Source organism: Wasmannia auropunctata, unplaced genomic scaffold (genome assembly GCF_000956235.1).
Source record: "Wasmannia auropunctata unplaced genomic scaffold, wasmannia.A_1.0 LD336106.1, whole genome shotgun sequence".
Taxonomy (NCBI): domain Eukaryota; kingdom Metazoa; phylum Arthropoda; class Insecta; order Hymenoptera; family Formicidae; genus Wasmannia; species Wasmannia auropunctata.
In genome coordinates, this window is record NW_012026784.1 from 671,059 (window position 1) to 695,035 (window position 23,977).

Consider the following 23,977-nt stretch of genomic DNA (forward strand, 5'->3'; position numbering starts at 1 on the left):
TTTGATCTCTGATCTCATTTTTTTTGTAGTTTCCAGAGCAATTTTCTCGAGCATAAATGTCTGAAAAAAAAGAGCGTAAACTGAGTTGACCCAGTTCACAAGTCAATGAGTTTATGACGTTTTCGCGCACAAAAAACGATCGCGCGGTGGAGAAAAGTGATCTCGTCTCTTATTTTTTCTCCCCCCTCGGTTGCGATACCGCCTTGTAATCACCGCCTCGCGGCGATTCTCGATTCTCTCCAGTCGCCAACTGGCTCGCGTCGATAGTCGATGGCGCACACCCGTGTCCAAGATGGCGTCGCTCGTTGACAACTACGAGCAGCAGTACGCCGTTCTGACAGCTGACATCACCGCAAAAATCGGCCGGATTAGGATCCAGAGCGGCGGTAAGAGACATCGTCGGGAAGACGGCGGTCGAAGGGATGTCGCGCGTCTCGCGCGGCAACCCGACCGGCAACGCGGCCGTCGCCGAGGTGTCGGCGTTAAAGAGCGATAATCAATATATAAGTGACGTAATTTGTAGGTGAGAAAAGGGCTTTCATCCAGGATGTGGACCGGCAAATTGAGGAGGCGCAAGAGCTGGTAATTAAATTTGCGTGTTTACCCTAATTGGAGCGGCGGCGAACTGGGTGTCGCCGGATCTCGGTCCGTCGTACGCTCGATTGTATGACGCAGGGTTAGAAAAACCTGCGTTTTGCTATCCGCGTCCAGGACGCGTATATTATTGAACCGTTCGCAATGAATTACGATCGAAATTGTCCAATTATTCTCTGAATTTCTATTGTGTGTGTTTTTTTTAAAGGAAAACGGAAGAATTTCGATCGAAATACATTCCGAACAGTTCCACGTATGTATAAATACACGCCCAGTTCTTTTCATAAAAAAAATCAAGATACAACACATTATGGAAGTGGATACATATCAAATTCAGTCGGATCCATATGAATATTGATTAAGATATTAACCTTGTTAATAGAATAATGCATTCATGAATAGTTAAACCTGAGATTATCTCTGTCATGATAGAGAACATTTAAAAAGATTTTAGTAATCTACAAAAATCTTACTGTTCCCGACTCTTGCACTTATTATTATACGTGAATTTATTATCTATTTTTCTTAACATGGAATAATTGTTCTTCAGTTGTTCCTTCCATCCATTAAAAATTTTGAAACCTTTTCGAATTTCACAAATACATATATACAATATTTCATCTTTAACTTAATTTTAAATAAATTTGTACAAGATTTAAATTTATTTAAATTTGCTACTCAAACATTTTAAAAGTTAAAAAGTTATGAAAAAATTACATTTATTAAAAGGAAAAATTGATTTCAATTAAAGTAACCAAGAGATGATATTTAAAATTTATAAATTCTAAAAAGCAAAAGACTGACAGAGAATCAGGAACAATCATATCTCAAAATATGTTTCGTCTTCATTTGAAGTGATCCATGATAAAACATTTGTCTAACCAAATTATTTATAATTTGCAGCTGGAGCAAATGGAACTGGAGGTTCGTGGGATGAACGGAACGGCACGCGATCGTCTGCGTGGTCGCGTAGAGAGCCACAGAGCCGAACTGAAACGCCTGACGCAAGAATTTCAAACAGCAAAGAAACCAAAGGAGGACGTTACGGAGATCACGGTGGAGGAGTCATGGGATAATAATGTGACGGAAGACCAAAGAAAAAGACTGCTGGACGCCTCTGAAAGAATAGAACGGTCGGGGCGAACGTTACAGAATGGTTATCGCATGGCATTGGAAACTGAGGAGATTGGCTCTCATGTGCTGAAGGAGCTTCATGATCAGCGGGAAACGATACAGCGAGGCAGAGGGAGGGTAAGTTACTTATATGACTACTTGTGATTTACGCGAATTGCATTTAAAAAAAAAAGAGCATAAAATCACTAATGCTTTTTGTTTAGTTACGCGAAACAGATGCGGAGTTGGGACGAGGGTCTCGATTGTTATCGGGAATGATCTTTCGAAGCCTTCAACAGAGAATTATTTTGGCAGGAGTAGCATTAGTACTTATAATTGTCGCGTGCATTGTGATATACTATAGTTTTAAGAGTTAAAGAACAGACATTTTTTTTCTTCGGTCAGATCCACCAAGATGTGGTTTGGAAGTCGTATTTATTATCAGAGACTTCAAAATGTTATTTCTATCAAATTGCGAGGTAATTCTGTATTATATCGTCTAGCAAACTTTCGAACTTGTTTGTCACATTTTGCTACAGATTACTGGTCTCTTTCCCGTATTCTCCCATCGATTTGACCAGCATCGGACGACTGAACCATGATCTCTTATACAAAACCAATGTCTCAAGCGAGCGAGCAAGCAAAACTGGCAAAATGTCACGAAACAAGAACAAAAGAATCCGTTTAATTGTTATGTAAAGTCTTGTATAAAAAAATATTGACCCATTTTCATAAGGTGAATTTTAAAACGGTTTTACGATTCTTGTCCATTTTGTACGAAGTTAATTAAAACTGAAAACTGTATTGAACCAGTGAATGATTACCAAATGAATTATTTTCACAAGTAAACTGGAAAGGAATCGTAAAACCGTTTGAATGCTGTTATCCGAGAATCTTGATCAGCGGTTAACATTGCCCTGCGTCAAGTTCTGAAGATATTCCGAACCACACAAAATATATTCAACAAGAAATGTATTTATTAAATAATAATTCAAGGTTCTTCGACGTGCGCCGAAATTATCGGCGCACACTGAAATATTACCTCTTCCGGGTAATACTCGAGGATATATTACCTGTTCGAAGTTAACAAACTACTGTGTAATTGTTGTAATTTTGACCTGAGCCGTAATCGGGTGAGTTCACTGCGACGGTTCACTCTACCGGTTAAAAATGCATTCTATAATTCATCTCTTACAATGAGAATAACAACAGTCACTGTGTTACATTATTGAAGTAATGCGTGGGTAAGGATCGAATTGTAAATACATTCATCACCGAAAAAATATTCCAAAGGATGCTTGTAATTGAGAGAAAGAGAGAAACTAGACGCGCCTAATAATAACTCCTTTTATTACTTGTTATGTTATCATTTACCTTAAGTAGCCTAAACGGTGCTTTTTTTCTCCGTCTGCGTTCCCTAATGTACCTGTGAAAATGATAATAAAAGTATCTCGAGGATATTAACGAATATTCGATGACAATAGTGATTTCGGTGAGAGAACAGCGGCGAGGAAAGGCGCTTTGCTTCCATCTCTACCATCGAACGTTTTCCTTCACGTTTAGTGCTGGTGCGGACGAGCGATAGCACAGTCGCTCAGTCTGGTCAGTCCAATTGTTGATAGAGATCCTCTATCTGCGGTTTGAAGTACGCTTTCAGTTGAGGCCGTTTCGATTTCAGCGTTGGTGTTAAAAGCCCATTTTGTACGGAGAACGGGTCTGGATGGAGGTAGAGATCCTTAACCTACGGAGCAGATAATCAGGCGTCTATTAAATTCTCAAATTATCTCTTCTATGTTTCATATTTTTCCGCGTTTAACACGTTTTTATCTCCTACTAAATTAAATTAGATTAAATGAATTTGATGTCTGAATTTTTCAGGTAAAAAAGAAAAAGAAATAAGGGACGACAAAATACCTGTTCAAAGGATTTCAGACCGGCTTCTTTTCCCCACGCTAACATGTCGTCCAAGATAAGTTTTTTGACTTCTGAATTGGCGCATAGAACGCTCAGTGTACCGGGTATGCCATTTTCCACCGCCCAGCACTTGATTACGTCTACGTCTGGTACTACTATTGCTATGATACAGGACTTCAATGATTCTCCGTGGACGAATACTTGTTGTACATACTGACTGCGTATGTAAATGTTTTCGATTTTTTCCGGCACGATGTACTCTCCTTGCGACAGCTTGAAGATATGCTTCTTCCGGTCGATTATCTTTAATGTTCCATTCTGGAAGCAATTCAGTATATAAATATAAGTATAAAAATTATTTATATAATATTAAAAACTTATTAAAATTATATATTAAAAAAAAAATCCCAGTTATCTGATTTTGTACCTACTTAAAATATAGATCATTTATAAACCCTAACAGAAATTCAGTTTAATACTGAAAATTATTTATTTGGAGTATTAAAAGCAGTGTTTTCAGTGCTTTTAATATTCAAAATAAATAATCACTACCTTCCAGTATTAAATTTTTACAAGGAAAGATCTAAAGATACATTGCCAACAATATACGGTTATTATGGATGTAATCGCGATAAATTTAATTGCTTACAGGCTGCCACATGCCGATATCCCCTGTGTGATGCCATCCCTGTTCGTCGATCACCTCGACAGTTTTTTCCGGATCCTTGTAATATCCCATGAAGACGTTAGTACCCTTGACGCACACTTCACCCTGGTTGTTGGTCGCGTAGTACTCCATCTCCGGAACGTCGACGAGCTTGACGCAACAGCAAGCCACCGGTGGTCCAACGTGTTCTGGCACGTGATCGCCCTGCATTCAGACGAAGACCAGAAAATAGAAATCCATAGAACAAATTAACAAGAGAGGTAAAGAGAGATTATTCTTATTTTCAGAAAGTATATCGATCTATTATAGTTAAAAGCGATTCTGTTATCATTTTATAATATATGCAAAATATTTAAATATAATGAATCGATGTATCTTCCGAATACAATAATTTAACAGCGTGCAGCTAATGGTTTTGTGATGGAGATGGCACACCACGTGCCCTGGCACATGGCTCCAAAGCTTTGATTCGATGAGCTGACAGAAATATCTACGACTGCGGCGGCTTTTGCCGTCTATATATTTATGTCGATACTCGCGCCAAGAATAGAGAGAGAGAGAGAGAGAGAGAGAGCACGCGCATCACTTGATTATTAGTCAGCATTCAATAAAAATATCGTTTTAATTTCGCCAGTTTATCATCGCGGTAAACACTTCCGCCGTTCTAGACATGAGTACCTTTTTTAAATTTCAACCATCGATGCTCGAAGATAATAATATACCTTATATATCCACTAGATTTAATTAATAAAGATAAGTTGAAGCGAAACAATAAATCGTTTAATTTTAGAAAGAATATTGATTTATGAAATGTATCGAAAGTTACACGTTGCGTAGGAGACGCGGACACTTCACTGTGTAATTCGTTACAGGCTGTTAAGAACAGGTTACGCGCGTTCGCGTTCTCACAAGCATAATGAAGGGCAAAGCGGTATTAATTACCAGAGATTTACGCTTGGATGATTAGGGTGGCTTATACGGAGCAGCGTTTCTCAAACCGCGCGCGATGCGCTCCAAGCTTCCACGGGTTTGCAATAAAAATAAAAATTGTGTCGTAAATTTATCTACTGGATGAAGATAATTTTTTCACACAGCTATGTCGATTGGCGAGAGCCAATAAATACACGACTCTGCGAAATGCGCCCTGAAGTCAGAGCGTTTGGAAATTGCCAGAATTATTTGACTATACGTATTCAACTTCGGATTACATTCAACGGCGATATAAAGGCCGATTTCATCAAGAATCATGAATTGTTTGTTGACGAAAAGTCTGATAATGGAATAAATCGATTAACGCGGATAAACGTTCGGGGGCAGGAGCACATGTGAGGAATTTGCGGAATTTTAACGGAGATCTATGTACATCATGTTTGCGTCTCCGATGTTTCTGCATAGCGCTGATTTTGTCGCAGTGCCAAACGGCGTTCGATAAAGTAACGGGCACTCGCTTCTCGCAATACTCGAACACTCGTTCTCGGGTTTGTAACGTTAGTAATAGAATCGATAAAAGTTCTCCATAGTAAAACGATATACTTTCCACGTGGCATTATCCAGCTTGTTGTGCGACGTTATTTATCGGCGATAGCGGTAGTTTGCGATATTATAAATAAAGAAAGAAAAGCAAACGATAGTCTCTATAGTAGCCGCTGCGTTATATAAGAAAGAAATCTTTTGAGTTATTTCGGAGTTCGGTCAGAGTTTGTACGATTCGCGGCGTGTTTAGCGCTTGAGCTTGACGGTTTTCATAAAAAATGCATTCGCAAAGCACCTATTGACCGTGGTTTGTATAACTATCGCCCTCGTGGTCTTATATCGCGATCGAAAGGTCTTTACATGCGCGTATATCTACATATATGTATTATCGTGATGCGTAGGATGTTAACGGTCTTATAGACGTACGTCAATCACTAAACGCTCCATTTTCCACTCTTTTCCGCCGAAGAATATAAAGAAGATTCGCACAATTGTATTATCTCAGTTAAGAGAAATTCTTTCATATTCCGCAGAGTGGAAGAAATACATAATTAAGGAAAAACAAACAGAATAAATAAAATAGGTTGAAAAATATAGAACTGAGATAATTGCGTACATAATTATACAAATGCAGAGATTGCAGAGATGCAGTTGTGCTTGAGAAAGCAAAAGACTTATAGATTCTTGGAATCGTATAATATAGAATGCAATCAAATATGTTATAAATGAAATACGTAACAAGAGCGCGAGAAATGTAGGATGATGAAAGGGCAGGATATAAAGGTCCAAAGTACACAAAGACTCGCGTTAGACGATATCGCGACCCCATACTGTCCAATTAATCGACTTGAAAGCTTCGTGGAACCGAAGCGTGGGAGATATTTATACGGGCCGGCCGTAAAATCGCGCCCACAGTTCCGGCGATTGATTAAACAATTACCTGGATGGTGAGCGTTATTGGCGCGGTGCACTCCGTTTGGCCGTAGCCCTCGACCACGACGCAGCCAAGGGCGCACCTGGTGAACGTGAGGACGCTCCCCGCCAGCGGCGCGGAACCCACGAGCATCAGCCTCAGCCTGCCGCCCATCGACTCCTGGATCTTCTTGAACACGATCTTGTCCCATATGCTATTCATCCTCACAATGCTCTTCTTGATCTCCGTCTCCTTCGCCCGCATGCCCATGTTGAAGATCATTCTCTTCAGAAACGAGTTCTGCAGTTCGGCTTGCACCTGCAGAACGCCAAGCGAGTGAAAATCACCACTGGACGAGTTGATGTAGACCCCACGTTATTAAGAAGATACAAGTAGAATATTCTATGATATTCTCTATGATATTATATAACTCCCAATATATTAAAACACCAAGTAGACAACAATAAACTATTAATGTAGTGTCGACTATGAAATTCAAACTCCACTGCCGTTTCATCCACGAGAATACAATCAAAACAATTATTGAGATGAGACCATGACATTTACAAATTGTAACACAGAAAAGAAATAATATAATTTTGATCATAAATTTGACTAAATATTTTAATATCATATTTTAGATATCTTAGTACGCAGTTTTTAGCTTGGTAGCTACTGCTATACTACTAGCTTTAACGGAATATTAAGTATTATAAGAGACGTGCTAACCACGCAGTACGTGACATTTCCTGTGTGATATTTCCAATGATATCTCCTGTATATTTTTAACTTTAGAAAACATAATGTAATGCCTTCTTCTGCGGTACTAAATGTGCATCATTGCACTTTGATATATTTAGATGAACGTTATAGAATATTTTGTTATCATATTATTATACAGCGGAGGAAAATCTATTTGGATAATTGCGACGTCGTGTCTTGTCAATCGGCTATCAGCGCGAATGATGATGAATATATGCACCTATATACTGCAGATTTTCAAAATCAGTAGAGAGAAACATGAGTCAAATGGCGAGAATTATTCGCCTTTCTATATATTGTCTCTCGTCGATGTGAGAATTATCACCAGATAACTCGCACGAAGCTCCGCATTATCCACCAGATAATCCAAATATATAATATGATCTGATATGTCGGCCAATATAGTGTAACAACAGATATAACAAATAGAAGACACAAAATTGTTAATATAATTTTAAATATGTAAAACAAGATCCACTTGAGCCACACGTTCCGTGTTATACACCACAATCCAATCAAATCATATGGTATTATCAGTATTTCTGAAATATAATAAAATATCTCCAAATTCGTTGTAACACAAAATAGAAAATATAAAACTAATATAATTATAAATATGAACAAATTCATTTTTTTTAAATATTTTAATATTTTAGTACACAGCTTCTAGCTTGCTAGCTATACTGTCATACTGCAGCTTTATTGAAATCTGAACTTATGAAACGTGGCAACCTCAGTGTCATTTTTTCCTGTATATCCCACACGGAACATGAGTCATGACATTCATTAAGTCTCATGTCCATGATTTAAAATCGGTCTGTGAGATTTCGAGCGAATAGAAAATTAACCAATCGCATTTATCAAATGCCAAATTGCTCAAATGTGATTGGTCAATTGGTCTCTCTGTCCGAGATCTCGGAATAATTTCTAGTATTACGTAAACGTTGAACTTTAAATATTGATAATCTCTCTAAAATTCTCTAAAATTCCAGTGACATCTATCTTGCTGAAAGTCAGATAGATCTTCAATAGAGATCCATACTACATCTATGATAGATCCTCTACAAATCTATCATCGACATTCATTAGACATCTGTTATATAATACAGACTTGATAATCTTGATATGCGGCACCGCCAATAGATGGAGATAGCAGAATTCTAATTTTCATATTTAAAAATAGAATGGAATAAAAAACGTTGCATTATAACATACATTATGCGAGATTATTCACTTAATTGTTTTAATAAAATAATTTCTTGAAGGAGAATTTTCAAAATTGGCCTCCAAGAAAATAAGTAAGATATGTTTCTTTGACAGTACAATTTTGTTTATTCTGTGTGAAAATTAATTGAAACGGAAAATGCGGAATTATAAATCTAGTAGGAATTTGTGGAAAGTTTTATTGACATCTAATAGAGGTTTCGAATCTCCATGATGGAGATTCTATTAGAAATTTTTGTTCTAATATGGGCTAATATGTGTTTATTTTAGCAAGCGTAATGCCTTCTTCCGTATTACTAAACGTAACAATGTTAAAAATATGCGTCATTGCACCTTGATATATTTAGACGGAACATTATAGAATATTTTTGTTATCATAAGCGGATTTTGCTATCATAAAAAGGAGACAAGTCTATTTAGACAGCTGCGATGTCGCATTCTATTCTGGCTGTCAGCGAAATGACGCTAAATAGATTTATAGGTATGCCGCGGATTTTCAAAAATCGGTAGAGAGAAACGTGAGTCAAGAGGCGAGAATTATCCGTTGTCTTTCCATTGTTTCTCGAAGTGAGATAATCGAGGCACAAATCGCTACGTGACTTGTCTATCAAATTTTATGCAAACTCAGCATAATTCAGCGCTCCTCTGTCGCAGCACCTGTTACGCGCGTCATCGCGCACGTGCGCGCCGAAAACGCGTGACTATTCCCGTTTGGCTTCACCCCCAGATTTCGGAAGCTTTTTAAAGCCTGGAATTTAACAAGGGGGCGTATCGTCCCACGACGAAAGACACGCGAAAATACGTAATTCAACGACACGATGCTCATGCCTTTCCGCACCGCGTGATCGAGTATCTCTAATCTCATTCAGACAGAGTCACACCGTCTGGAATCAGTTTCGCATCTATTTCTTCCGCTTTCGCGATGCAGCATAAAACGCCTGACTCACGGCAAAGGCCCCGAATATTTGAGATCTCAAAGAAAACAGTAAAAGCTTCTCTATTTTCGTAAAAATTAATATTGCAAATTGAAAGGAGACTGAAGCTATGAGAAAACCATTGCATTATATTTTCTCATAGATTATTTCTCATAGAAGGATCACAACACATCAACAATAAATAAGAAAGGATATCCCGAATTATACACGAAAAAAAAAAACGATTTTGCTGAAGTATCCAAAAATTTAGCTACAGATTTAAAAATAATTTTATTAGTTTGTAATTATGTAGAATGCTCAAAGCATAATGGACAATGCCGCAAAAAATTTTGACATTCTAGCAATCAGCTTGAGTGTCCCATAATTATTTTCAGATCTGTATGTAATTAATTTTCAGATACTTTAGTAAAACCGCTTTTTCAATGTACTTTTAATTTTTTTTAGCGTAAAAAATGCATAGCATATCATTTCTGAATTATATCAGGATTATAAACAACTGACTGTTAAGTGTTTCACGTGCAGATGTTACGAAAGGAGCGTTTAAATTTGAAATCGAAGTCGAAATGCAATCGCCGCGTTGTAAAAATATTGAATGGTGTTGTGGAAGTGCAACTTCCGTTTAATGTGATGAACCACATACAGATAATTCCAATTATGCAAGCGGAAATACATAAGGACTATTTAAACTCACTTAACTTCAACGTTCAAAGAGAAACATTGAAAGAAGGAAACGCCCACAAACCTCGAAGGCATCGATGTCTTTTTTATAGGAATTTATAACGCTATTGACATTTCGCCGATCGTGTAATATAAGAGAATGATTGTTCGCGAGCCATTTTAGGTCGAGGGAAAAAAAAAAGATGTTGACGTAGTAACGCCCCACGACAACTCCCAGGTTTTAAAAATAGGCGGAATACGCAGTCATCGGTCGCGAAAGCGCGACCGTGGATTATCTAATCGGAAAAATCAATACGGATGGATTTAGAATCGTGTAACTTTACGACATTTACCTCACCTACGTGAAATTAACGATTGTAATATTAACACACGCGAATAACATGTTTTGATGGATTCTATTACGATGGTTTAAACAACGGCGGATTCATTAGCCACATTCTTCAGGTATTACGACGGTACGAGACGGGCCGTATGACACATTTATCACGCGATCCAGTAGTCGTGAGAGCAAGTGCGAACTAAAAATAAAATATTACAGATCAACGCAAAACGCACGCGGACAACAGCAATAAACCACTCGAAATAAACTGCCAGTGATAAACAAAATGCAATCGCGCGATCCGAACGTGCGATGATTTCGAAATTTAATCGTTATAGACGGAAGATACTCCGCGGCGGACAGACGTTTCCTCCGTAAAAGTTCATTGAGCATCATTGAAGTTTCATTTCCGTATCCTTCTCTCTGATTTTTGCGGAAAACCATTTTTTTCGCGTTTTTTTGCAACTATAGACATCATGTTCATTCTTCTATTTGAGAGCATTAAAAAAAAAAATTGACTTAAGGCTTGAAAAATGTCTTAAAAGAATTAATTAATGAGACATAGATAAAACAATTATTTTGCTTTACATCTCTCCAGAATTCCTTTTCGGAAGATCTGAAAGAACAAAAATATCCGTGGCTCACCTTGTCATATACACGATTCAGCAGCCTAGGCACGGCCGGCATTACGGTAGGCCGGAGAGCTTTCATGTCCTCGGGCAGCTTCTTGATGTCACCGCTGTAGAAGCCGACGCAGCCGCCCACCATGTACATGGTGTTCTCGCAGCAACGCTCGAGCATGTGGGCCAACGGGAGGAAGCTGATCATCGTGTCCTGGGACGTGATTCCGTGGTCGCCCATCTGCATCAACACCGCACAATTGGATGCCATGACGTTTTGGTGGGTCAGCATCACGCCCTTTGGGTTGCCGGTGGTGCCAGAGGTGTAGCATATCGTGCAGAGGTCGGACGGCTTCGGCGGTAGCTCCGGATGGTTCCTCTGCGCGCCGAGGCGTTCGATGTCGTCGAACTTGTACACCTCGACGCCGCGGTTTTTCGCCCGTTGATTCGTCGCCGGCCGCGTCTCCTTCACCACCACCAGCTTCCGTAGACATCTGTTAAAGTTTGAGAATTGATTGAGATGACGGAAGGAACGCCGCCCGTATGTTTTTCAGCCGCAGCAGAACGCTACGCCTTGTATCGTCTAGCGCTCTTGGCAGCGTTACAGATTAACACTTTCAACATTGGGCTTTTAAAGCTGTTTTCGGGGGGAAGGCGGCCCTGAGAATGTTCTCTTTGAGGAAACACGGAACGTGTGAACCATCTGGCTTCCGGCTCGCGCGTTGCGTCATGTGAAGAAAAAATTGTTAAAAAAGGTATGTATTCTTTACATGTATGTACATTCGTCAAGTACGCTTAAGGTGACAGTATTGATCTGGTAACGACGGAAACACACTCGGCACACACATGTATTTTTAAAGATAAATGGATTTTGCGATATATTTTCTTTTATCTGAGCATTATTACACGCAAACGTTATTAGATGGTAATGGATTGTCATCACTTAAAGGGGAAGAAATTACCCCATCAATTTAGAGGAATACGTTTACACATTAATTATTCAACATTATCGTGAAATCAATATTTCGGCATATTAAATTACGGACTGAATTACACGAGTCTTTTCTATCGGCATGCTAAATAAAGCGGCGTTTAATTCTTAAGCGCGTGACTCCATCAATAATCGATAACGTCGATGTAGGTGGACTTGCCGAGTAGTATAGTCGCGCGAAATAAATTTTCCAGGGAAGTGCCAATTATGATTGGATATTTGTGCGCCGCTCGAGCTTTAAAACCGATTGCAAAGTCAAACAACTGAAAATAGCATATTAAAAAAATTGCTTATTTAAAGATAGGAAAATATATATATATATATATGTTGAGAGAGAGAAAGAGAGAGAGAGAGAATAGAGATATGCACAGGGTAATCTCAAAATTAATTATTAACGATATTGAGGCCATTAGAAAGCAATATATGAATTCATTGTAGTGGCTGAAAGACATTTTCTTCGTGCAGCACGTTCCAAAGGAAGATTTACGTCACCACGTACCTCGGCGCTTTGTCGAGGAGCAAATTGCACTTTTGGTCATCTTCGCATACCACCAGATTAATGTCAGCCTGATTTATGATGTACGCGCAGGCGTCCGGACCCAAGGTGTCGTACAATGGCACCACCACGAGCGAGTACGAGTAGCATGCCTGCTCGGTGAGAATCCACTCGGGACAGTTCTGACTGTACAGGCCTACTACGGTTTGTTGACCAGGGACCAGCCCCAGGGATACTAGGCCGGAACCAAAATTCTTCGCCCTGAGCAGCGTCTCGTTGTAATGAAGCCATTGGTATGGTTTGTTGGGTCCGTCTCTCCAACCCAGACAGGGACCGTTATCTGCGAATTAAAGGAATGCTCGTATTAATACTATTAACTAAGAAGAGCGTAATTACATTAAATATTTATGGTATATGTCCGATATATATCGTATTATATAGCGATCAATTAAAATATCTGCCTATTTAGAATACAGTAAAAATAAAAATGTTTTATTTCTCAAATTATTACACAAAAATATAACATGAAATTTTGATAGTGGAAGGCTCGATAGAATACAAGGTCTCTCTATTTTAATATGTAAAGCGATCGATATTATATATATACGAAATAAGAATATATTGATTATTTCGTTCATCAGGCAAGATTTTATGCCAAACAATTTTTGTGGGATTTATAAGTACATTCCGCCTTTATGCTTGTACATCATATAAAATTCATAAAAATTAGCTATAAGAACTCGTTTGGCGATAAAAAATGTCCACATTTATTATGAAACTCCATAATGTCGTCGTAACTAAGATAAGCTATAATTTAGTATATTTACAATTAGTGAATCAATTACGACATATGTTATCGTGTCTTTACAATTCATAGAGAAGACTTTTTTCAGATCTGTGTATCTAGCTAAAGTTTTAGGTACTTCAATAAAATCGTTCTTTTCGTGCACATGTTCTTTCCGTTCTTGGAACAATCAGAAGTACGTCCAAACTCGATCTAGAACGGCGAAGAATAGCGCATGCCGGATAGTCGTTCATGAGATTTTTCGTGCGATCGCCGAGCGAGCGGACCATCTGCAGCGAAGATTATCGATCTTCAGACAGGTCCGTGTCGGCATTGTCTGCCGTCGCCGTTATAAGTTACGTATAGAGCAGCGCGACAGGTGTCGGTTGCGCGGGCGTGGGTTACGCAGAGTGGCAAAAATAAGAGATACACACGCGGGACTGAAATAAACTGTCAACCTTCGTCGGAAAGGTCGTCGATTCGGCGACGACGACGAGGCGAGGAGAGCTAGGCGAACCGTCGTCCGCCACCGCGTACCGCTATAATCCGCGCCGATAATTCGCGGTCGTTAAGCACCGCCCGTAGTTCGTGCGCTCGTTATAGGAAGCTACTCGCGGCGACGGGCTTGTTTATTTCGCTTTATAGTACGACCGTGTCGCGCGCGTTGCTTGCCAAACGAACCGCTAAATCGACACACGCAATTGCGAATGTCGCGGGTGTACGTACGGACGCGTGAACGTCAAGGTTGATTCCACGGATCTCAAGCCCTGTGTCTACGATGCTAGAAATCGCTCTGTGAGATCTCTCGGAGCGGATTTCTAGCAGCACAGACGCAAGGATACGCAAAGATTCCCGATTGATTAGCAAATTCATGATTCAGCAAGATATTCAGTTGTTACCCACAATATTAAATTTTTTCAATCGACACTAAATACATTAACACGTATCGATTAATTAAGGCGCGCAAGACGTTGATTGAATACTTATAATTACTTTTAATGTTCGCGAACGATTCTATTTCCTCATACAGACCTTCTAAAGAACATTCAGAGAATGACCTTCGTCCTAAAAAGAACGTCTTTCTTAATTCCTAGGATAAACCGTGCTGTGTGGACTGCGCTTCCGGAGGATTAAGGGAGCTTTGCTTCCCCGAAGATAAGGACTTACTAGACTCCTTGGCGCCGCGACGAAAGCCCTCATACAGGGTGCGCGTATCCTCGTAAAGGAAGGTAACGAATTTGCCCTCCTTGCCCTCCTTGTAGAACTTCGACACTCGGATGTGCTCGTTGCCCTGCGAAAGAAGAGGTGAGAAGCCATGTGAAAACATACATCCGGTGCACGCTCTCATTACGTAATCCCGAATGTGCGGCAAGAGTGCGGCACTAAATTTAACCGCGGGGAATGCACGCATACGCGGACCCGCGTGTATCGGATCGTCGTGTCGCGTGCGGCAGCAGCTGATTACGCGGCGAAACAAAAGGGCGCAGGTGAAGGGACGGCCGCGCATATCGCGCGGCGTACACATACACATACACGCGCGCGTTTCCTATATATCGATCATCACCACTGACCGACGCCGCGGACGTGGGCTTCATCGACGTGCTTGTGCAACGACGACGTCGAACCACCCACATTCCCGACGCACATACCGTCGGCGAAACATCCCGTGTACAAGGGGCGTCATTGAAATAGCGCACGTATCCTTGCGCGGTAATTTGCAGCTTCTTTGCGTCGAAATATCCATTTCTTTAATTAACGAGCGACAAAAGGCGATCTGTTTCTTCGGAATTGGGTTTGCAGAGTATTTGGATTCTCGAAACCCGTTTGCAACCCCCGCAATGCGAGAAAATATTTTCGGCTAATCGATATTTAAAGAATTACGTTTATAAGCAGGAAATGAAAAAGTGACGAGCTTCTCATTTTGATTGAATGAACCACGATGTCTTAGCTTCTAATTCAAGTTCACGTTTTTCAATAGAAATCTGGCTTCTGATTTATTCGTGTATCGAATACAACATGTTGTGTTTGTGTAAAATATTTAACGTAAACGAAATAAAGCAGAATAAATTGTATGTATAAATAAATATATGATTGTTACGTGAAGCGTCATGAGACACGTTTACATATTGCGACTTCTATCACAATTACATCATGCACTTTCATTATTACGATGTGATAATGACTTGCATTTTTACATCAACGTCACAGTAATCATGGGATATAACTGAGAAAAGACTTAATGCTGTTAGCGTAATTGTAAACGAAGGATAAGCCGCAGTCATTTGTTACTTAAATAGCAGTTGATATTAAGTATGATATGAAATATAAATTTTGTACATGCGTAATTTAATATTGTAATTTATCTCAAAGAATGCACGTTAAAACGTTTACATCAAAATATCATATTAAACGTTTATTAAATGTATATTACAATATCATAAGAAATTTGCATTTCTTTACGATAAATTGCATCTAATTTGTATATTTAATATTGTACGCACGTGTAATTTACTCAATCGATTAATCGCGTTTAATTTTATTTAATTAATTATATTTAAACGTGAGCTGCGGATAGCTGTTTGAGTGACGTAAAATCATTTCTTATGTATCGAAGGGTTTGAAGTCATAAATGGATGTAATATTGATAAAATGCGGGGTAATAATAACGATCATCCGTCTTCTTGAAAAACCAATAACGTTAAAATATGCCTCGTGGCACATTCCTAGTTTTGCCTACGATTCTCGTCACGAAACGCACTTTGGCGACCCACTTGTAGTAGTTTCACGAGAAGGACACAGAGTCGCTGTTACCAAATATCAAAATACAATTTTCGCGAACTTCCGCGGAGAACGGACGAATGAAAACTCATGAAAATATATTTTACGGAGGACATCGCGATTTACGAAAACACAGGATTCGATGGTCGCCAGGTAGATGCGAATAAGGGAACGAAACCGCCGCGCGTATAAATCGCGGAACCGCGCGAAAGCTCTCTCTTTCCCCAAAGAGGGATCACTCTCCACCTTGAACGTGTCGGATTGATCGCCGAGATCTAACGGCGGGTGGATTGGCTCGTGAAAGAAGCAGCTTGACGACATCCTGCACGTGCAGCACGCACTCGTTAACGGTACGCGCACACACGCCGCCGGGTCTCGCGGGCTCCTCGCGAGAGATCGACTCTTCTTCGCGCGGGATACAAGACCAGGTCGGACCAGCCGGACCAACGCGCCCGCGGCCACTGAATTCAAGTCGAGCTTGTAGCCCGAGTTTTTGGCCCGTGGCGCGGATGTCAAGCGGATGATGCTGCTCGCCGCGTGAAGGAGATACGTGCCATGTTACTGTCAATATCATCAATCATCCTGAGCACGCTGTCCGGATAATTTGGATGAATCAGATGCATCTTTCAAATTTTTTTATAAGGAAACTCCTAAAGTATTTAAAGTATCTAAAGTAAAAAGTATCAACATTTTGCATCTACTAAAGATTTTTATTTATTCTTTTATTATATTTCTCTACTAAAGTCCAAGACACTTTTCATTTACATAGAGATGTGCAAGAGTATCCGGATATTGCTTGATTTCGGACAGCAGATGGTTATTCGATAAAAAAATATATCCCTCTCTGTCGAGGTACATATATGTACGCGTGGAGTTTTTCAGGAAAATTCAGATCTCTGTGGCAGAGATTCTGTACGAAAACAAACAGTTCAGTTTCTCTCTCGTTTTCACACTACATATATATTTCGTATCATCTGAAGTCAAATTCTGCATGCCTATAAATTATATGGCTTCAACTGAATAGATGTGTTTGCTTTTGCAGATTAGGAATATTAGCTTAAACCTTAACTCTTCTGTGAAACGTGGAATTGATTAAGTACAATCCGGAAAATTTCTAAGCGTTTTTACTAAAAAAATCCATTATTACAATAGATTGTGTAAATCGCGGTGGCGTAGTTTATATGTTAACAGCATTAGCACGGGATCGGCGGCCAACCGGCCTTCGCAAGGCCCATCGTCCGTGTGAAGATCCTCAACTTGTTATAAATATAGTGCGTCTCGGCCAAGCGTCGTCGTCCTCGACTCTCGTCGCCGAAGAGAGTTTTGGACGTTCGCCAGTGCGAGTATGGCCGGTCGACGGCACTCGCATCAACACTCGTTCGCGGTAGTGTTAATTTTCTTTTCAAGTTACCGTTTCTCGTCGTGAGTAGGTATTTCCTCTAAAAAGTCCGAGATCGTCTGTCACGGCGTGTTTTACGACAATGCAGCGAAATATGATCGAACGGAGACTCCGAGATTTTCATCATCCGTTTTATGGATCACTGACTGGTATTCATTGGTGGTGTGAAACAAAAATCTGGCCGGAGGAATAAGAACGGGTAACGTAGAATATTACGTCGCTTCGAAACGTTTGAACTACTTTACATAACTCAAGATACCTTCCATATAACAGATATTTAGAAACAACTTGAATGCTGATTAAATTGCTAGTTTAATCTCATAGATTTTTGAAATAATTGTTTCTTAAAAAATGAAAAGCATTCTTAAAACAATAACAAGTTTATCAGATTTCAACCCGATTACCGATTACTCAATTTAAATGAGGAATGATTATTGAAATCATGTTACATTTATTCTCATAATAAATTTAAAAAAAATCGTTATTATCAGTAGCCATCCATTTTTAAAATCAACAAATGTAATATAAATTGCTTTAAGACTTAACGAATCACCTTCCATTTTTCTTCTTTGAATTCTTTAATTTTATTCATTCCTCTGGTTTCTTTAACCAACTTTAAATTGAGTTTTCTTATTAATATTTTATATTTTGTTGAGGAATCCATAAAAATATTTCGTTAGATTTCGAATCGTGGGATCATAGAAAAAAATAAGGTTCACCATCTAGAAAGCGATCAAATCGAATTTAGGAAAAATAATTAATTTTGTATTCTAAAGAAATACTAGGGCCGACATTAAAGCAAAAAATCCAACGATTAAAATTTATAACTTCACGAATTTTATAACAATAATTAAAAAAAGTTACACACATTGTATAAGAGACTCATAAATATTAACATGTTGATTGGAAAAAAAGTCACGTTGAGTTCACCGGAATCAATATCCCTCAGCGTGCGCCCTGGAAGGAAGCTTATGTAAACTGATAGTCGAGACGAGAGCGGTTGCGAGCCGATTGGTAAAGTTAATCTGCAAAGCTCATTACATCTAGTAGTCAGGCTTCGAAAACAACTTCGGCAAAAGTATCTTTGACGCCCGATATTTTGCACAAAAAATTTCATTACGTCCTATATGTGATGTTGGTACTTGTGTGTAGCACGTTCGCGTACTCATTCTTCATCGCGATGAATGAATTGTGGACACGTTATGGACGTAATTCAATGAGCACGCGAAAGGAAAACGTGGGAAACACGTCTGACAGCTATCGCTTTACCTACTGGCAAATTGTATACGACTTCGGGATACACGTATGTATTTTTACATCTTGTCCGCGTGCGTGACTTTAATCGAGCAGATGAGTGCAAATGGTTTTTGTCGTTTTCAAATGAAAGATTTTTTTTTTAATGAATACCTGACAATTTCTGTCTAAAATAGAAAAAGTGCATCGAGGTCAACTACGAATATCCTCCGATTAATAAAAATAATTTCGACGCTGCAATATTTCGTTCTCAATTCTAAATACGATAGATTTCTTGTATCACTTCAATTATTGCATAAAATATTTTTAGAAAGTAAAAATATTAAGAAGTATTTAGAAATAGATATTTAAAAAAAATTAAAAAATAGATAAAATAATAATACGTCAGTTTTTGGATTAATAGAAAAAATATATAGTGTGACAAATAGTAGTTTATAAACATGAATAAATGGCATCATATATATGTAAAATATTTGAAAAATATATGATTACAAATTAGTCCCATAAACAGAAAAAAATTCGATGCAGAAAAAAATTAATACATAGATAGATAATATTGCTTATATATAAAGTGTCTCGATTTCAATCTTTTTTCGATATATACTGGAAAGTCATGTATTTTGTTTTAAAGATTTTAATTAATTTATGATTTTATCTAATCTTCTTATTATCTTCTTTGTTATATTGTCAACATCATATAGAAACGCAAAAGCAGACACACATGTCAACCGCTGTAAATATTTAATAGAAATTGTTTAGAGAATATTAAGTTAAGTGCTCTCAACTAGTTTAACGGCTGCGCATGTATCGATATTAGTCACTTGGTCTTATCAATACGACAGCTTCTTATTACGTGATAATGACCAGTAACCTTTGTACCATCGAGTACGATGCACAATCACGAATTTAAATTAATGGTTTGCGCTGGCGGTAAAAAGATAAGAATAATGTACGACTAAGCAGATAACAAAAAGTAAAAGTAAATATTTTCTTACCCATCAGACAGCACGCATGTCTAAAATCGGATTGTAAAACACCTTAAAGACATTTTACCTTCAGTTTTGTCTGCTGCAAGTGTGTCTGCTTCTGCGTTTCTATACGATGTAGAAAATATAACAAAGAAGATAGTAAGAAGATTAGATAAAATCGTAAATTAATTGAAATCTTTAAAACAAAACACATGACTTTCCAGTATATTCGTAATCATATATTTTTCTGAATAGTTACTCTTGTATGTTTATAGGATATACGACGTGATTTATAACAAATTTTTATTTTATCGTTAATAATAAACAGTAAAACTTTTGTCTTCCAATTTAGAGAGAGGAGCTAATTGGTTAATCGGTACTTTCAGATAAGCGAAATGGTAATTGCAATCACTTTTTTCTCTCATTATCAGTACAAGGTTGAAACACAATGTATTATAGCATCGGATAATAATTCGATTAAGTATGATTACAATCGGGTAAAATTCCTCAAGCAAGAATTTAGAGGGCACTGTTAATAGGGAACATTTTACAAGATAGAATGAGATAGAAAAAATATAAAGAATAAGAAATTAACTGAAACAAACAGATATTTCATTCTATCTTCAATTTGCAATAAAAAATAATAATAAAACAACCTCGATGTCGACTCTTACTAAAAAAACTTTACATTTGGACAGTGCGGTATCATATAAGGCTAAAAATGTTGCACATAAATAAAGTAATGCGTTCTGCGAATGTAGCCTGTATATATGTAAACGCAGAAATATATCAAATAGATATGCACATAAGACAATTTAAATAAATGTATGCAATGTGCAATCTACATTACTGTTTAATTTAAATAACGCTATCAATGGAACGCCGTATCTGCGTAACTTTCCGTTTGCGAGCGGAATAACGTGGAATGCGTAGTGGTATAGAATCAAAGAATTAAATTAATCAAGTTGTTTTCCATTCGTCTGCGTAAGATGCATATATAGTAAGACTGATTTTCATCTGCAAGTTTATATTACTGCACTTTGTAACCACATCAAAGTTCACTTCAAAACGATCTATAGATAATTTGTGTTAGAAATCAACACATTCTATTTATAATCTTACGCGTCGCGTAATGTAAAAATTAAAAAAGGTATGTTAAGTCAATAACTCACATTTTTTGCAATTATTTGTTGCCGCTTTTCCGTGATGCTTATCATTGGTTATCTCACTATGCTTACTTCCTTGAGCGGCTGTCATTATATATTTTGACAGTTATTACGTGTATTGAGATTTGTTTTAGTAATATTGAGATTAATAGTGTAATAGCAGTATATATATACTGCTATTACTATATATATAGTAAAATAAGTATAGTAAATAACGCTTTTATCTGTAATTGATGAAAATTACAAAAGTTTTTGTAGTTCTATTTTTAGTTCTTTTTCAAGAATTTATCAGAAAAATATGAAATTGGTATTTTTTATCATGCTTTATCTTAAAAGTTTTCCGTACTTTTGTAATTTTCATCAATTACAGATAAAAGCGTTATTTACTATACTTATTTTACTATATATAGTAAAATTCTCCAAGAAGTAAACCGCGAGCCAGTGCTCCAATCGAAAGCACACATTCAGCACGATATTATTGTAAATTTCGAAATGGAACACGAAACTGAATCCGTTCTTTTCAATTTCATCGTATTAAACTTTATGCTCAAAATAATACGTTCGGACATTGTAGAAAAGAAAAGGCGGAAAAAGAAAGATCAGGAATCGAGCAAGAAGGGTAGCTAAAGGGATGGAATCTACCCTCGAATTGGGGCATTGAGAATTTTGGCCCTCGATTGTAGAGAGACTCGATCGTTCAGAAAAATCGTAAGCCGGCGCGTGACTCGCGTCAAAGCTCGTGATTCGTCTTGGCTCGTCTAGGCTCGTCCCAAGATCGCAAATTGATAAGAAATAGGCTAAAATCGTCGTCCTACCAAGTTCTACGATGTGTAGAGGCTCGCCGAACCATAGCAGATTCGTGGCCTTTACGCGCCGTGGAAACAATTGGCTCGCTATGAAGGCCATCACACGTACAAAAATTTTATAGTCGTAATCATAAACGGTTAACCAATTACAATCAAAATTGTGGTCTTACGTTTCAGAACGTTCGACTGTAGTTAATCAATATGCTTATACGATCTTATGGCTACGATTAAAATTTGTGTACATGTGGCCTTGACACGCTATCGCACTTTTACGATTCATGATTCGTGACTTCTTGTTTCCGCATTCTGTTCGTAGACTCGGGCACGAAGCAAAGAGCTCGTGTCTTGGCGATACAATAAAAGTAAATAATATAATAATTAATAATAATAATAGTCCTACGTCATTGTCATGCTTAAGCCAGGATTCCACGACCTGTAGCTCGTCAAGGCTCGTCACAAGACCGACTCGCAAACTGATAAGAAGCAGGCTAAAATCGCGGTTCCACGCCGCGTGTAGAGACTCGCCCGAGCTATGGCAAGCTGAGTCGCGAGCTATAGCAAGCCACCTTGCTTTCCACAGCGCGTAAAGGCTCATTGATCCACGATTGCCATCGGCGAGCCTTTACACGCCACAAGGTGGCTCGCGACTCGTGGCTCGTTGTTTCCACTTAATGACCCGTTTACAAAGCCTTTTGAGTTGTAAATTTATCTCGACAATCTTCAAAAACAATGCGCTACGAGGTGCGAGTATTGGCAAATCATTCTGATTCCACGGAGTCCCACGATGCATTGAAATTGATTCACTAAGCCATGGCGAGCCGTAGAATCTCAGCTTAAAAGTGTCGAACGGACACGTGATGTTACATATGTTTTTTTGTTCCTTACCGGTAGCAGTGTTGCCTGAGCGTCGAGCGGAAAAAGCGGTTTCTCGGCCGTCGGTCTGGAAGCCCAGTAAGCCACCCCGGTGACGAAGAGTGCGCCGGCCGCGCCACCCAGATACGGCAGATAGTCGTCGAATTGAGACTGTAACACTTCGTTTAAGATCGTTTGAACCGTTTGGAAGAGACTGCCAAAACTTATGTAATCGGCCTGAAGGCGACGGCTACTACCTGCATAACGGACGGGTCTAGACAGGTACAAGATGCGCTATTGCCGCGAGTCGTCCGACGACTTTGCTCCCGAGCGTGATCGCTCACCACGAGCGACTCGAGCGCGGTCTCGTAACGAAGTGACTTGACTGTATCCGTGCCAAAGTTCGAATCCCATGGTCCTGATTGTCCGCGGACCTCGCGTCACTATCTATTTACACGGGCCCGTTATCGCGTGAAATTACAATGCTACTCTGCAACGAACCGCGGCCGCACGACGATTCCCCCGCGGAATCACTCTCAAGTGCTCCGCGCGAATTAACGACTTTGCGACGCGGAATTGCTCTCCCGTATCTTTCGTAACAACGACGCGAGAATATTGTAATCTTGAATGGCAAGGAGCGAGAGAGAAAGAGAGAGAGAACAAGAGCGAGAAAAAGATAGAGAGAAAAAAAGTGAGAGGGGATAAGATAAAGAGCGGACGAACGAGCGAGCGTGCGAGCGTGTGAGATACCGGCGCGCGGCCGCGTGCTCGCACGGGTAAAGTCGATAAGCGACAAGCGTGTGCTACTCACTGGCGTGGGGAGAGGCAGAAACCAGGCCCGCTGCGATTATCCGCGCGAGATCCTCGGCCGCGTCGAATACGACGGGCGCGGATTCGAGGAACCGAGAGCGAAGGATGGCGCACCAGGGTGGTCGGCTTGGATGGCCGGAAGAGTGGCTTAGGTCAGGGCCACGGCATGACACTGTCTTTTCCCTCGCCACCGACCACAAATTGCTCAGCTCGGCTCGTTCGCTCGTTCGCTCGCTCGCTCGCTCGCTCGCCACTCGCACGCTCACACGCACGAATGCGACACGAACTGAACTTCCCTCACTGCTGTAAACGCGGCGCCATGACGTCACCTCCGCGCACCACGGCAGCGAGAACGGCGCGAATCGATGCCGGGCGGCCGGACGGGCGCTGCGACGACCACCCTTTCGTCGTCACCGCGACAGCAGCCACCCCGCGAAAGCGATAAAATCCACCACCGTGCG

General features: G+C 39.4%; 2 protein-coding genes across 4 annotated transcripts; one reads left to right on the forward strand and one right to left on the reverse strand.

Annotated features, from left to right (window-relative positions):
* The first annotated feature begins 243 nt into the window (after window positions 1–243).
* Window positions 244–3,167, forward strand: LOC105450952 (vesicle transport through interaction with t-SNAREs homolog 1A). Its single transcript, XM_011691094.1, has 4 exons — window positions 244–386; window positions 524–582; window positions 1,498–1,845; window positions 1,932–3,167. Exons 1-4 carry the CDS (start codon window positions 293–295, stop codon window positions 2,082–2,084), a joined length of 654 nt encoding a protein of 217 aa, XP_011689396.1. The 5' UTR covers window positions 244–292; the 3' UTR covers window positions 2,085–3,167.
* On the reverse strand, window positions 3,041–23,950 carry LOC105450935 (long-chain-fatty-acid--CoA ligase 1). Of its 3 annotated transcripts, none has more exons than XM_011691068.1 (9): window positions 23,518–23,950; window positions 22,740–22,885; window positions 14,651–14,774; window positions 12,703–13,039; window positions 11,238–11,706; window positions 6,702–6,992; window positions 4,271–4,492; window positions 3,622–3,939; window positions 3,041–3,448 (listed from the first exon to the last, which is right to left on the reverse strand). In XM_011691068.1, coding segments are annotated over exons 1-9 (2,046 nt in total). In that variant the 5' UTR covers window positions 23,519–23,950; the 3' UTR covers window positions 3,041–3,310. The 3 variants fall into 3 exon arrangements, with proteins under 3 accessions (XP_011689370.1, XP_011689374.1, XP_011689382.1); XM_011691072.1 differs by lacking the exon at window positions 23,518–23,950 and adding an exon at window positions 22,964–23,461 and having other exon boundaries at window positions 22,740–22,877; XM_011691080.1 differs by lacking the exons at window positions 22,740–22,885; window positions 23,518–23,950 and adding an exon at window positions 16,508–16,683.
* Window positions 23,951–23,977: the final 27 nt, after the last annotated feature.

Coding starts and splice junctions, on each gene's coding strand:
- LOC105450952 (XM_011691094.1), top strand. CDS start 293: ATGGCGTCGCTCGTTGACAACTACGAGCAGCAGTACGCCGTTCTGACA. Junction 583..1,497: donor TTGAGGAGGCGCAAGAGCTG/GTAATTAAATTT, acceptor TATAATTTGCAG/CTGGAGCAAATGGAACTGGA. Junction 1,846..1,931: donor TACAGCGAGGCAGAGGGAGG/GTAAGTTACTTA, acceptor CTTTTTGTTTAG/TTACGCGAAACAGATGCGGA.
- LOC105450935 (XM_011691068.1), bottom strand. Junction 14,775..22,739: donor CTCAGGCAACACTGCTACCG/GTAAGGAACAAA, acceptor CTTCTTTCGCAG/GGCAACGAGCACATCCGAGT. Junction 6,993..11,237: donor TGAATCGTGTATATGACAAG/GTGAGCCACGGA, acceptor GGCGTTCTGCAG/GTGCAAGCCGAACTGCAGAA.